The sequence below is a fragment of the Ailuropoda melanoleuca genome, chromosome 1 (genome assembly GCF_002007445.2).
Source record: "Ailuropoda melanoleuca isolate Jingjing chromosome 1, ASM200744v2, whole genome shotgun sequence".
Classification (NCBI taxonomy): domain Eukaryota; kingdom Metazoa; phylum Chordata; class Mammalia; order Carnivora; family Ursidae; genus Ailuropoda; species Ailuropoda melanoleuca.
The window spans coordinates 63,715,739-63,731,529 of NC_048218.1; the positions used below are offsets into that span (position 1 = coordinate 63,715,739).

The 15,791-nt window shown below is 38.1% G+C and overlaps 1 protein-coding gene across 8 annotated transcripts in view; it reads right to left on the minus strand.

Moving 5' to 3' along the window:
* GOLGB1 (golgin B1) overlaps positions 1 to 15,791 on the minus strand; it is a 103,528-nt gene that overhangs the window by 30,980 nt on the left and 56,757 nt on the right. For all 8 annotated transcript variants that reach the window (XM_011236729.3, XM_034659217.1, XM_034659228.1 and 5 more), the window contains 3 exons: positions 12,251 to 12,324; positions 4,233 to 9,421; positions 1,089 to 3,003 (listed from right to left, as the gene is read on the minus strand). In XM_011236729.3, coding sequence (XP_011235031.1) covers positions 1,089 to 3,003; positions 4,233 to 9,421; positions 12,251 to 12,324 — 7,178 coding nt within the window. The remainder of the gene's footprint in view (positions 1 to 1,088; positions 3,004 to 4,232; positions 9,422 to 12,250; positions 12,325 to 15,791) is intronic.

Consider the following 15,791-nt stretch of genomic DNA (forward strand, 5'->3'; position numbering starts at 1 on the left):
ATTTGCATTCTGAAAGCAACAAAAAAGGTTTAGCTCCTAGGAAGTCAGCTGAACTGAAACTATTTTTAAGATATAAACAATATGTATACATTATATTGCTGTCAAAACACAGCTGAAAAGAAAGATCTTGTTCAGATTACAAAAGTGAAAAAATTATCTATAAATCCTGGATATTAAGTGTAATATGAATGAACACATTGCCTACAAAGAAAAAGAAAAATCAGAACAAGACTTTATAGTTAGGGGCAATGATCTTTTTATTCAGGCTAATATTAAAAACTAGAAGTTTCATATTCTGGACATGGGTCACTTTTTAATGGAAAATCCAGCCTTTTGAGGCTCAATTTATTTCCTATTTGGCCTAAGTACATGGCCTTGACAGAGTTAAGAACTGTCATGAAAGTAAAGACAGTAACCTCACAAAGTAGAACCTGGCTTGGCTCATATAGTTCCAGTTATTGCTTCTGAATCTTGAAAACCTGGAAGTTCTTAAGAAAAAAGACCTGGGTTAAACTACTGGATCCTACTAAAAGCAAAATTTTAGTATGAGAGATCCTCCTTATCTTTCTCTCAGATTGAAAAAAAGTTGGGTATTAAACTTTTTAAAATTAACCCCTTTTACATTTAACTTTTTTTGTGATAAATTAGGGTTGACATATACATGAGATAGGCTGAGCCCTCTCTACCATTAATTCTACCGGATGACCTAAGGCTAAACCGTCACTATAAGAAGGCCCTGAATGATCCCTATACCTTCGTTCAATTAAACCATGACAAACTCTGGAAATATTTACATGTGTATAAAATATATAAAACAACCTCCATCTCTTAGTCCTTTTATAACCAACGGAGAGTTTTGTGCAAAGAAAATCTGTAATTGTTTTTAAATGGTAATGGGAGATTTGAAGTAATTTAAATAATGTTTGTGTGTTTCTAAGACCAAACAGCACCTGTGGGTTGTATAATATTGTCCCAGAATGCCCAGGTGATATGTGTCAGAATGTGCTCATCCTTTTCTACAGAAATGAAAATTTTTAAAGAAAGGCTCAAAAACTCTCAAAAGATCAGAAAGAGAACCAAACACTCACTAGTCGGTCTCTGTCATTTTGGAGTGATGACATAGCTTTCTTTAAACTATGGACTTCAGCTGGGCTGGTTGCAGGCTGGGCTGCAGACCTCTGCTTCCCCTCCTCCAATTTGCGGAATTTCTCCAGTTCATTCAACAGGTGATCTCTTTCATTCTGTAGACTGGCCATAGCCTTGGAAAAGGACTGCACTTGGTTGTAAGAATCTTCTAGTTGTGAGGACAAGTGAAGCAGTTGCTCATCTTTGGATAGAAGCTGTTGGTTAAGTTTCTCGAGGTGAGGAAAGCTGTTATCCTCAGAGGAGTTAACCGAAAGAGCAACTTTAGAGACAAGAGCATCTCTCCCCATGCTTAAGAGGCCCTGTTCTTCTCTTAGCTGTGCCAGCTCCTTCAGACTAGCATCGTATTTCCTTTTCAGTTCATCAAGCTCCTCATTGGCGTGATCTCTGCTATTTTGTAGGGAATTCATAGACCTTCCAAAAGACTGGATTTGTGCTGTGAGATCTTTATTTTCTTTGGTGACTGAAAGTAATTTCTGTTCCATCTCCACCAGATCTCTCGCCAGCTCTGCCACTCTTTCTTCTGCCGTTTCTGTTTCATTTCGCATTATCCCAGCATCATGATGAAGATGCTTCAATTCCTTCTTCAGTTTCTCTTCAATTTCACCCACCTTCTTGGCAGCCTCCTTCTGAACACGAACCAATTCCTCTTCCAGTTCTGTAATTCTCTTCTGAGAGGAGGAAAGGGTGGTACTTAACTTCTGTACTTCTTCTTCTTTTACTTTTAATTGGCCCTGAAATATTCCTAACGTTCCTTCTTCTTGCAAGGCTGTCAGCTGTCTCTTTAGTTGGGATACAGACAACTTTAAGCTCTCAATTTCTTTAGACAAACCTTGTTTCTCCTCCTCTAGAGCCAGAGAGGACCTCCGCAGATCCTCCTTTGCTTCCTCAGACTCCTTCAGCTTTTCTTCCAATTTGGCACATTCACTTTTCAGCTCCTTATTCTGCTGAAGTTGAGAGTCAAGGAGTTGCCTTTGCTGGCAGTCCTTTCTTGATATCACTTGGTTCAGGTCCTCTCTATATTGGATGAGTTCTGCATCGAGTTTGGCATTCTCAGAATTGAGATCATCCATATGACTTCGCAAGCATCGAATTTCTTCTTTAAGCTTGTTATTCTCAGCAGCAGCATCTTGGATGAGTTGATCTTTTTCCAGGATGACGGAGAGATGTCGCTCTTCCAGCTGTTGGTAGTCACCTACGATGCGGTCTCGGTCATCCTGGAGAGAAGACATGGATTTAACGAAGGAAGTCAACTGAGCCTTCTGCTGCAAGTTTTCCTTTTTGATGGTTTTCAGTGTCTCCATAAGCTGGTTGGTTTTGTCAACAGCCTTTTTGTTCTCCTCTTCTAAGACAATATTCTCCTCTTCCTCCTGGGACAACAGGTTTTCCAATTCTTTAATTTCTTTATTATGCTGCTGATGCAGTTCAGCAACAGCTACTTGGATTGCCTGTTCCTTGGCAGAAAGCAGGCTTATAATCTTCTGCTCTTTCATGTTTATTTCTTCATGCAGCCTGCTGGTCAGTTGTCTGGACGCTTGAAGATCCGTCTCTAGCTGTTCATAACTGAACTTACAATTCTGGATATCAGCTTCTTGCCGCTTTATGATCCCTTCCAAGTTTTCTTTATTTTCCTTACATTTTTCTAAAGAGTTATTTAAATCAGCCGACTGGTCTCTGAGAATCTTAAGCTCTGATTCCAACTTTGCTAATTCATTCTGAGAACTGTGGTATAGCTGTCGAGTCTCTTCTAGCTGGGACAAAAGTTCTTTGTTTTCCCCCTGCAGAGTATCACAGACCTTCTGTTGAAGCTGAACTTCTGTCTGGGCCTTGGACTCCCAAATCTGCTTGTCATGTTCAAGCCTGGAAAAAAAGAGAGGAGGTCATTCATCACAGATTTCAGAGGAACACTATTTGATGCCTAAGGAACGTATATGACAACATTACTCAGAACTAAAGATGAATCAGTACTCATAATTAAAGGTGCTCATCTTTACAACGAAGAGATATTAGTTCTATTGGATGCTCTGTATTAAAGGTATATTGCACCTAAGGGTATTTAAGTCATAAAACTCCAAAGTCATGTTGCTTATTTTAGTGACATGACTTTGCACACTCCAGAAAGCAATATTTTCTCCTATTTTGCTTTACTTTGCTCCAGACAAGCTCTTCTCTAGCTCCTGAAAGGAATAATCTTGGTATGACAGACAATGAGGAAGCCTGTCTCAGAGCAGAAAAATCCTATTAAAAGTGGAGAAGTACCCAGTATGGGTACACTGTTAGTTCTTGTGCTTGAAAAATGATATAAAATTGTAGTTAGAGGAAAATAACTCTCATGCAGTATGAATTGAGGTGGAATATGGGGAATAGAAAAGAGGAGATCATTTACGAGGCTAAAGCAATCATTTGGGAGTACCACAGTAAAAATCCAGATAAAGGTAGTGGAAATGAGGGTATTAAAGAGGGCACGTATTGCATGGAGCACTGCGTGTTATCCACAAACAATGAATCATGGAACACTACATCAAAAGCTAATGATGTACTGTATGATGACTAACATATCATAATTAAAAAAAAAAAAGCACTATCCACTGATGCACAAATAACCTGAAAAAGAAAAAGAAAATGAAAAGGAAGGGAGAAATCAAAGAGAGCTCTCAACAGAAAGGTGGAAAGAGAAGCAGACATGGATTTTTCACCTTAATATGAGCCAAAAGTTATTGACAAAAAAAAAAAAGAGAGAGTCAAAAGTGACAGAGAATGTAGCTTCTAGGGAAATTTAAGCCAAAATTAGTCCCATAATATTATAGGGAATAAAAATAGTTTAAGTAGAGATTTTCTTTGCTTTCAGTTACTTTTTTTTAAAAGATTTTATTTATTTATTTGACAGAGATAGAGACAGCCAGCGAGAGAGGAACACAAGCAGGGGGAGTGGGAGAGGAAGAAGCAGGCTCACAGCAGAGGAGCCTGATGTGGGGCTCGATCCCACAATGCCGGGATCACGCCCTGAGCCGAAGGCAGACGCCTAACCGCTGTACCACCCAGGCGCCCCTCAGTTACTTTCAGAAGGGCAAAAAAAGTTACCCATTTACCTGGAAATATTGATCTTCAATTCTTCCATGTGCATGGACATCTGCCTAAGTTGATCCTTTAGAACACTGCAGTTCTCCTCTTTGAGTCTAATTTCTTCTTCTTTGGTTTGAATAGCATCACTGAATTTCCTCTCCCATTTCTTGGCTTCATCTATCACCCTGTCTCGATCATCCTGGAGAGAAGACATGCTCTTCGTGAAAGCTGCAAGCTGGGCCACAGTACTATCCAAGTTTTCCTGAAGTTGCTTAACTTCCTTGTCCTTCTTGTTCAAAGTAATCTGAATCTCTCCAAATGTCTCTTCCAAGTGGACTTTTTCTCTGCGCAAAGCATCCAGTTTCTCCTGCATGTTCTTCTTCTCTTTCAGGTGTTTCTCTTCTACCTGCTCCAGTCTTCGCTCCAGGTCTTCATCCTTTTGTTTCATTTGGCTTTTAACTGATTCTTTGCTTGACTGAAGTTCCTTTTTCAACTTGAGATTGTCTGCTAGGACCCTTGCTGCTTCACTCTGAGTATCATCTAGCAGTACTTTGAAGCTAGCCAATTCTGCTTCTGCCTTCTTGCGGTGTTCGGTGGCTTGAGCCAGATTTTCTTTGGTTATTTCCAAGTCTTTTTGGGACTCAGTCTGAACAAATTCTAGAGCCTTAACAGTTCTCTCCAGAGCACTAATTTTTTCTTGGTACCTGATGCAGTCCTTCTGCAGCTGCTTTACTTCTTGTTGTTTTTCTTTTAAGAGCTCCTGAAGTTCCTTTGCATGGCTTTTATTGCCAGGTCCCTTCTGAGCACCTTGAATTTTCTCCAAATACTCCTTTCGTATTTCTGATTCCACCTTAGTTTTCTCCTTGACTAACTGCTGCTTTTCTTCTTCCAATTCACTCACACACTTTTTAAGGTTCTGCATTTCAGATTCTAGTAGCTCATTTTTTATTTGGGCATCTGTAACATCCTGATAGTAATTCCCAATGCTTCCATTAAGTTCTGCTAATTGATTCATAAGCCTCTCTTCCAAATCATCTTTTTCTTCTTCTGCTGTCTCCTTTAGCTTGGTAACTCTGGCAAGTTCTTCTTGTATTTGCTGATTTGATAGGTTTATTTTGGTTACTTCTTCCTGAAGCAATTTTAGTTCACCGTCCTTTGCTGATATTTGACTCAGTAAAGCACTTCTCTCATCTTCTAAAGTCTGGCTAAATTCCCTTTCTTTCTGCTTCTCTTCCTCTAACTCAGCAATTCTTTCTTTGAGCTGATCAACCTGCTGAAGGTAGTTATTAATTTCATCATGTGAGCTGACATTCTCACCTTCATCAGGCTTCTTGGCACTGTTCTCTGACAGAATGGATTCTGAATCTTCAGGCCTTGTGCTCATGTTCTGAGAGTCTTGCTCATTAGACTCACCTGGGACAGACTGTGTTGCCCCTTCAATGATATCCCTTTGGTTATCATGCTTCTCAGTGGCCTCTAGGCTAGCTTGTTTGGACACATTACTTTCTACCTGATGCTTTAAATCTTGAACCTCTTCACTTAGAGAGTCCTTCTCAGTCATTAAAGCCTCAAACTCTTTAGAAAGGGTTTTATATTCTGTTTTGACCCTTTCGAGTTCCTCCTTCAAGCTGGAATTGGAAGAAAGAAGTGCTTCCATACCATCATTAGGTGTACCTCCTCCAGAGTGTACCTCTGCTCTAAGCCGGTCATTCTCTTCTTCCAGTTCTAGGATTTTCTGCTGTTTAGATTTGGCAAACTTTCTCATCTTTTCTTTCATTTCCTCCATCTCCTGTTCAGCTTCCTGCAATTGCTTTTCTGCCTCTTTCTTGTTTGCTTCTGTGCTTCTTAACTTGCCATACAGTTCTTGTTTCTCCTGCCTCACGGTTTCCACGACATGCTGAATCCTTTCTGCCTCATTACTGACATTCTCGTAGGACTGCAGAAGAATTTCATACTCTTTTTGTAACTCTTTGTGTTTCTCTTGCCACTCAGTGCTTTCTGCAATCTTAGAACATTTCAAAGATTCAATTTCCTTCACTAAATTTTCCTTGTCTTCAGTAAGATCCTCCAAAGCTAATTTCAGACTTTCACAAGAGCCACTGAGACTTTGATTTTCCATTAAGGATCTGTCCATTTCTGTAATGAGCTTGTCTCTTTCTTCCTGGAGAAGAGCTAACTTTCCTAAGAATATATCTTTTTCTTTATTTTGAGTAGAAACTTGGCTTTCCACATCTGCCAGAGACTTAGTGAGATGTTCAATGGTATCTCTGGCCAAAGACAACTCCTCTTGAAGACCTTTGTTTTCTTTTAGTGCTTCTTTTCGGGAAATAAGGGCAGCTTGCAGTTTCCTCTGTATTTGTTGCTTTGCTTTACTTTCTTCTCCAGTCTCTTCTGGTTTTTGCTTCATTTCACAAAGTTCCACCTGTAACTGCTTTATCTTCTCATCATGTTCTTTGGCTTGCATTTCTAGCTGTGTATGCAGAGCCTTGATTAAATCCTCTTGTTCCATTATCTCTGTCTGTACTTTTGTAAGGGCCTCTTCTTTCTCATTAAGCTGTCCAGAAAGGTATCTAACTTCATCTTCCTTTTTGCCTATGAGTTTTTGCAGTTCATCTAGTTCAGGCTGCAATTCTCTTAGATGTTCTAATCCAGCAATTTCTAGCTGACTGCTTTCTAATTTCTGCCTCAGGCTTTCTGCATGGGCTTCAGCTTCACGGGACGCTGTCCTCAGACTTTGGATTTCCAAACCTTGTTTATTTATCTGCTCTTGTAACTGAAATACCTCTTCTGATTTTTTAGTAAGCTCACTTGTTGCAGAACTAACCTTCAATTCCAACTCCTCTTTCTTGGCCTCTATCTCTTTCAGCTGGGTCTTAATCTGGGCAACAGAAATACTGCCCTGTAGAGCATCTGCATCTATAGGATGAGAAAGCAAGTCAGATTCTGAAACAATCTGAGCAGGTTGCTGCTCCGTGGTTTTGAATGAAGGTTCTTTTAAACTCAGAGTGGGAGAGCCTGGATCCTGCTGGTCAATGCCCAGGAGTTTTCTGTCTATAGACTCCTTTACTTGAATCTGGAGCTGTCTTAGCCGGTCTCCAATGTTCTCATTTTCCTTGCTCTGCTCATCAAACTGCTCTTGTAAGCGATTATAGTCATCCTTCTGGTGCTTTAGCTCCTCCCTAAGATGTTTTTCTTTCTCCTGTGCCTTCTGTAGAATCGCCTTTCGAGAGGTTAACACTTCCTGTAGCTTCTTTTGAAGTTGCTCCTTTTCTTTTTCTAGGTCCAATATCTTTTCTTCCAGTTCTGGTTTCCAGTGTTCTCCACTACCTGTATCAGGTGGACCAATTGCCACTGTTTCTTTTCCAGGTGCTGCTGAGTCTCCATCACCTACATCCTTGCTACCTGTGGTTAATTTTTGGATAACTGCTTGGTTTTCAATGATTTCTGCTTGCAGCAAATCTACTTGGTTTGTCTTCTCTTGCAAGCTCTGATTCATCTGTTTGATCACAGCCTGTAACTGTTCTTCAGCAGCTACCTTTTCTTCTAAATCCTTCCTTACATTCTCTAATTCCACCTCTTTCTCAGATATTGTCTGTTTTAAAGAAACTTCTATTTCTTGGCACTTAGCAGTCATACATTTTTCTGAGTCTTCTTTGCTTTCTTTATCTTCCTCCATTTCCTTCTTCTCACACTCATTGAGCGGGATCTCTTTCATAGATTCATCTTTCACTTTGGCCAATTCCTCCTCTAATCTACTGACTTTCTGTAGAAGCTCCTTTCTGTTAATAAGAGCCGCCTGGAGCTTCCTCTTTCTCTGTTCATTTTCTTTCTTCACAAGGTCTAATTCATGCTGAAGCTCTTCTTTACTTAGGAGCCCTGCTGGGCTCAGCTCATCATAAGTCTGTTTAAGGCCAGAAACAACTTCTTTATCTTCTTCCACCTGCTCTTTTTTCGCCTCTTCAGCTCTGGATAATAAATTCAGCTGCTCTTTAAGAGTCTTAATTTCAATCCCAAGAGAAAACTTCTCTTCATTAAGCTGGACCATTTTCTCAGTCATACTAAAGCTGATTTCTGTCACTTGCTGATCCTTCTCCAGGACGGTTTGTTGGAGGGTTTCCACATCTCTTTTCTTCTCTAATAAGAGTTGATCCATTTTTGCTATCTCAAGTTCCTTCTGTGAAAGAGCCTGGGAAAGTTCTTCCATCTTATTTGAGATATCCCTCACACGTTCTGCCTCTTCAAGCACTTCATTTTCCTTCTTCTGCAGCTGGCTTTGCAGGCTTTTTATCAGTGTACTCTGCTCAGAAAACTGAAGCTGTATATCATCCAGTTCATTCTGTAAAACCTCAATTTTCACATCTTTAGATTTGGCTTCTATGCTGAGACTGTGGATCTGTTCAGTAAGCAAGTTGTGATGAGTCGTTTGACTTTCATAGTCAAGTCGTCTTTGCCTTTCTGCTTCTGCAAGGTTCACTTCCAGGTGTTGTACCTGAGCCCTCAGTTCCGTTACCACACTAAGTTCCTTCACTTGAGAAAGAAGCTGGTCTCTTTCTTCAGACAAAGCAGTGAATGCGCTGTTGGTGTTTTCAGCATTTTTTCTAAACTCTTCAATCAACTGGGTTAGGCTGCTGATTTCCTTAGTTTTCTCATCTAAATTTTCCTTATAGGTTTCTTCAGCTTTACAAAAGCTTATCTCAAGCTCTGAAATTTGTCTTTTTAGCCTTTCCAACTCATCCTGGTGACACTGACAAATTCCTGGTACAGCAGAAGATGGTTTATCAACATCATCCTGCTTGGTTGATTTTAATTCCATCCCTGTGTCATTTAAAGATATTTCCTCAGATGTTCTATTTTGACATTTAGTACTCATCTGCTCTTCTTTTTCAACTGTTGGAAGACTGCTTTCTTCATGTGGCATCGAGGGAAAATGTTGCCCTGTATCTTCAGGCAATATTTTCATGCAAACTGTAGGTATTCCTTCACTCTCTGTCTGCGTCATTTCTTTCTGGTCAGGAACCTCAGGGTCCCCTTCGGCCTTTTTCCCCTGGAGCTGCAACTTAAGAAATGCAATCTCTTCTTGAGCTTCTTTCATTTCCAACAATAAAACTGACAGTTCTTTATGTTTCTGAGAAAATGTGTTGTCTAGGACATCCTGTCCACTCTCCTCAGCAGAAGAGCTGCTCCTATTGAGCCCAGTAATATCAAGCACGCTGATCTATTTTTTAAAAAAAGAAAAGCCTCAATCAGACACCTTTTAAGAAAGAGCCTCCTAAAAACCCATATTTCATGCATTTTTCAAAACCTGCAACTTACTAGTCCAAACCTACCATAAAACTGCTAAATACTTTTAAAACCAGTTTTTATTTCCCAAATTGGGGACCTCTGAGGGTACCCTGTCAATCATATACTGAGGTCAAACCACATTCATAAGACCTATGGTAACCTGGAACTCCTTTTCCAGATATCCTGTACTTGGGAAGCTTTATTTCTTTAGATTAAAATTCCTACGTTTCTCTTAAGAACCACTTAAAAAATAAAAAGGGAGGCAGGAAATGCATTAAATTTTGTTTCACCCCATACCAAAAAAGGAAGTAATAATTCTTTTTCTTAAACTATCCATTGAAACGGGAACTATTAGATAAGATAGCCATTACCAGATAAGTAGGTTATCAAACAAGTAGGTTAAGATAAATTACCACGATCAAATAATAAAAAAGGAGTTCTGCTGAGGCTTGGGTATGAAATAATAGACTTGTTTGACAAAATACTATTATTAGTACAAAGATAACTGTCTTAGACTGCTCAACCCATATACATTATTTCTATAATTGTCTTCCTGGGGAAAAAAAATCAGTGAATCTCCTGATAAATTTCGTTAGAATTTTACTAAATGAGTTTGAGGACAGTGTATATAATAAAATCTCCATCTTTGCCAACAGCACCATTTTTTCCCCAGGCAAAAATTCCAATTAGGAGAAAAAAAAAATCCCCACAGGACTGTCAAATAATGTAGGGGCCAAGAGTACAAGCTCTACAACCCAACTGCCTAAATTCACATCTTAGCTCTGCCATTTACTAGCAAAAGCTGTATTCAGTAAGTATTCAATGAGTATTTGATATTATGCTGATAACATTCTCAGCCACTGAGCAAGAAAAAAATATTCATTTTAAAATTATTTTAAGAAAGATTATTTTTCATGAGCATTATTTTTAGTCATTTAAAATTCTTTGCTCTCTGCATTATTCATACTCAAATTTCTGGAGACTAAAACTGAACACACTATTTAAGCACATAGAAATAGTTCCTTTATAATTTCTTTGTATCGCATTCCTATTTTATCCATCCCTCTACACATTAAAGACCTGATATAGTCAAAGTATCACTTCCGCCAGAAGACTTCAATATAACTCCTTTTTTTGTTCTCTTTCTCACCTTAAGTATACTTCCTCTTTTTTGTCATGCCACTTCACTCACTCTCCTTCCCTTGGTCATACCCTCTGCAGGTCCCTATGATATCTACAGAATTCAATCAACTTTTTGGCTCAAGTGAAAAATCAATGTTATCCAAAATGAAAGAACAGAGAACCAAGAACTTTGCTTTTTCCAGCCACTCTATTACTTTTTCTGCCAATACTAGCCTTCCCTTTCATCTAGGCTAAGCTTACACATTCTATGAACCTTTTCTACTCACTTTCTCTTATCCCAAAGGATTACCTTAGGTACCCTTCCTTTTGCAATTTCTGTGCGTGTTTTTTCCCCCTTTCTTTTCCATTGTTCTCTGTTTATTTGTTCTCCCTTCTGGTATTGTTTTTCTTAAGAGATTATCATCTTTCTTATCTGTTCTTTTTTGATCTAAGTTATGTTGTTTTCACTAGACACTACTGCTAAGCATCTTAAAATATTAGGCACCTGCTTGCCTAACAGGATTCATTTTTACTCTGCTACAGATAATGCTACAACTTTCAAAATTTAGTTTCCTTTTGCCAATTTTGTGAACAGAGCTTTAGTAGGCCCATGAAAAGATACTGAGTATAAGTGTGGTGGTAATTTTATTGTTAAGTTGGCTAGGGCATAGTACCCAGATAATTGGTCAAACATTATTCCAGATGCCTTTTCTTTAGGTGAGATTAACATTTAAATCAGTACACTCTGAGAAGATTACCCTCCATAATACAAGTGGGCATCATCCAATCACCTGAAGGCCTTAACCAAGAAAAAGACTGACCAGCTCCAGAGGGAATTCTGCCAGCAGACTGCCTTTAGACTCGAAATTGTAACTCTTTCCTGGGTCTCCAGCCTACTGGCCTACCTACCCCATAGATTTTGGATTTGCCAGCTTCCACAATTGCATGAACCGATTTCCTTAAAATAAATCTCTCTCTACATATATACATACTTCCTATTTTGTTTTTCTAAACAACTCTAATATAATAACTAAGCAGATACTTTTTTTTTTTGATAGCAGATACTTCTGTTAAAAAGTTACATTATTCCTCAAGTCCATTTATGACTCTATCATGGACTTCTTGACTGGAAGAATAAAGCCAGTTAAACAAAATACAGCTAACAGTAATCTTGAATCAACAGAATATTAAAGAACCACACATTTCTTATAGTAATTTTCAGGTCATAAAAAAACCCCAATCTTCAAAAATTCCCTTTTTAATACAATCCAAAATGAACCTATGCCAATTTAGTAGAGGGGAACTAGAGATTTCATCTAATCTCACTGAGGAACTTTTCTGAGATGGCAAAGAATTTGTTATAAATAATAACCCAGTATGAGAAATGGATTATCAAATCTCAAATAAATGGCTACTGTACTTGCATTTTGGTTCAGGACAAATTTAAAAAATCAAAATATTCAGAAATGAATGAGACTAAATGGGAAATAATAACCATTATGACCTTCTTAAATAGATCTCACTTTTTAGGTAATATAATGCTCACTCAACATTAGAAAACTGCAGAAATGTTTAGGTTTGAAGCTAACTCCTCTTGATCTAGTTCAGATTCTGGTTATTTTAAGAACATATTACTTACCTCACTGACTTCTCTATCTGCTTCTCCACTTCTATTCTGAGCCTCCAAGAGAGTAATCTGAGAAGATAGTTTTTCTGAAAGTCACAAAATAAATATCCTTAGATGATTTATGTAGAGTGTTTGAGAAAACAGAGGCATGATTGTATGTGAGGCTATTTGAGATGCATGAAATAATCAAGAGGAGGAAAGAAATAAAATAGTTTTGGGAAGATAAAAGATTTATGTTATTAAAAAGAAGTGGCAAGAGAAGATGAGATATAAGACAGAATGGTGGAAAAAAAGAATGGTGCTAGGTGATAATTAATCTGAGTGAAGTACATAAATAGCGGAGGGCTTTAAAGAAGGACGCCAGAGCATGTAACAAGTAGCAGCTATTTCTGTGGCATTATTTGGGACTCCTAGGGCAATAAATTTGCCTTGGTTTATCCATAACCCTACTGTGTTCATAATATACATCTTACATTGGGAGTGCCTAGGCAGCTCAGTCGGAAAGTGGCCAACTCTCGATTTCAGCTCAGGTCATGATCTCAGGGTCCTGGGATTGAGCCCTGTGTTGGGCTCTGCACTCAGTGTAGAGTTTGCTTGAGGATTTTCTGTCCCTCTTCTTCTGCTCCTCCCCCTGCTCACACATGCTCTCTCCCTCTCTCTCTAAAATAAATAAATCTTAAAAATATATATTTTACATTAATATAGCACTTAAATGTCTTCAATGTTCTTTCACATATATTCATAAAAACAGCAAATTTTAGCACTAGAACAGAGCTACCCAATCTCCTCAATGACCATGTGAGGAAACAAAGAATGACATGACCTACAGCTAGTTCACGGATAGCTGGGATCATAATCCAGTCTTCCATGTTCTACCCCATGTTCTATTTTAATGCACATATATAAAAAGGGTAGTAGTACCTTGGAGGATAAAAATACTGATTATTAACATGCCCCCAAGAAGTTTATACTCTTTCTGAGAAGCTAAGACTGATATATTAAAGGGGAAAAAAGCATATTTTGTACACTACATCTGGATGTCTTAACATGACCTACATGAGCTCTCATGAGTTGATCCCACTTATTCTACAAACTCCTCTTCTGCATTGCCCCTTTTTTGTTCACTCTACTCCCAAAATACTGGTCTTACTTCTGTGTGCAAACATAATCAAGTTTATTCAGACTTCACTGTATTTGCCCTGCTTTTTTTCTCTGCTTAGAATGCTCTTTGCTCAGCCTGTTTGCATGGCTGTGCCCTTTTCATCATTCAGGTTTCAAGTTAACAGAGAGGCCTACCCTGACCACTCTAATGCTGCTTTCCTCTTCCCCCAGGCATACCCTGCACTTACCTATTTTACTCTTATCCTAATACTTATCACTCTCTGAAATGTTCTTATTTATACACCTGTTTATGGCCTATCTTCCCCTCTAATATGTTCAGGGCAGTATCCGCAGCAACTAGATTATTGCCTGGCACATAGAATAGGTACCACAGAAATCTGCTAAATGAATGAATAATAATTCATGAAACAAATGAATTTGCGACAGTATATAATGCATTCAGACACCTCACAAGATTATTTGAGAAAGAGGTACAATAGTAGAAATGGAAGTACAAAAGGTGAGTTGAATAGAATATGACACATAAAGCAAAAGTAATCTGAGACCAAACACAAAAACTAACACAGAAAATCTTAAGGCCAGTGATCCCTGGAGGAAAATGCAAAGAGAATGAAACTCATGTAACACCTCTAGGCTATAATGAGTTACATGACGCCGATAGGCACTGTGCGCAAAACTGCAAAATAAGCATCATGAATAAGGTCTCAAAGAAGTGCTTTTTTTTTTTTGACTCCACAACACAAATGCACGTTTATGTACTTTTTTTATAATAATTTTTTATTATGTTATGTTAGTCACCATACAGTACATCCTTAGCTTTTGATGTAATGTTCCATGATTCATTATTCGTATAACACCCAGTGCACCATGCAATATGTGTCCTCCTTAATACTCATCACCGGCCTATCCCAATCCCCCACCTGCCTCCCCTCTGAAGCCCTCAGTTTGTTTCCCAGAGTCCACAGTCTCTCATGGTTCATTCCCCCTTCTGTTTACCCCCCCTTCATTCTTCCCTTCCTTCTACTTATCTTCCTATTTCTTATGTTCCATAAATGAGTGAAACCATAGGATAATTGTCTTTCTCTGCTTGACTTATTTCACTAGCATAATCTCCTCCAGTTCTGTCCATGTTGCTGCAAATGTTGTGTAATCGTTCTTTCTGATAGCTGAGTAATATTCCATTGTATATATGGACCACATCTTCTTAATCCAGTCATCTGTTGAAGGGCATCTCGCTCCTTCCACAATTTAGCTATTGTGGACAATGCTGCCATGAACACTGGGGTGCATATGGCTGTTCTCTTCACTACGTCTGTATCNCTGGGGTGCATATGGCTGTTCTCTTCACTACGTCTGTATCTCAAAGAAGTGCTTTAAATGGGTTGAATAATGAGCTGAATTTGTGGTGTTATATATCAGCAATGGTGGGAACAGTCTAATAAAGATATTAAGTGTTTAGAGCCAAGTAGAACTGAAAAATGATTAAGGTAGAAATACTGTCTTTAGAGTTTAAAAAATGGTACAAATTCATTCTCACTCTTAGAAGAAAAAGCATAGTAGTCCAATTTATCAAGGAAAAAATAGATCATTAATGCACTATTAACTATGTATTACTAAAACCATCAAGGTTCTTGTGAAGTAAATGATAAATGGAAGGAAGTATTTATTTTTACTAACTATTCACACACAGTCTACCAGAATAAAATGCTAACTTTAGTTCAATCCAATAAAACTTTATTTGGCAGCCACTGTTTGCCAGGGACTATACTAGTCCTTCATAAAAAGTAAAGCAAAGATGAAAAAGACAAATGGTTCCTACACTGAAAGGCTTATCTCTGAAGAACTTATAGTTTAAAATATAAACAGATGATTTTAAGATAATGTTAATCAAATTCAAGAATGTTATAGAGGCACAAAAATTTAACCCAACTGACAGGAATCAGGGTCAACTTCCTGAAAAAGATAATACCCTAGTTGAGGCCTGAAAGATGAGTAAGAATTAGCCTGTTTAAAGGAAAGGGATACAGTAGTAAGCAGTACACAGCTTGAGCAAAACCCAAAATGTTTTCTACATTTGGACTTTTATTTATACTGATCTGTTACCTCATTCCCAATGTTGATTACCAGGAATGTCCTTTCTTTCTTCATTTTGCCTATTTAAAAATCTGTCATCTTATTAAGGTCCTATTCAAGCCGTGCTCCTGAAAAGATTCCCTGACCACTCCAAAATAAATATAATACAGATATCCTGCAGCATTTATAGCCCATAATGTTATACTTACATAAATACTGGTATGGTGCTTTAATTGTTTATTGTGTATTAATCCTATCTTCAATAACTACCAGCTGTGCTAAGATCTTTATTGTCATAGAATCAGAAAATCTACATTATATATATATATATATATATATATATATATATATATATATA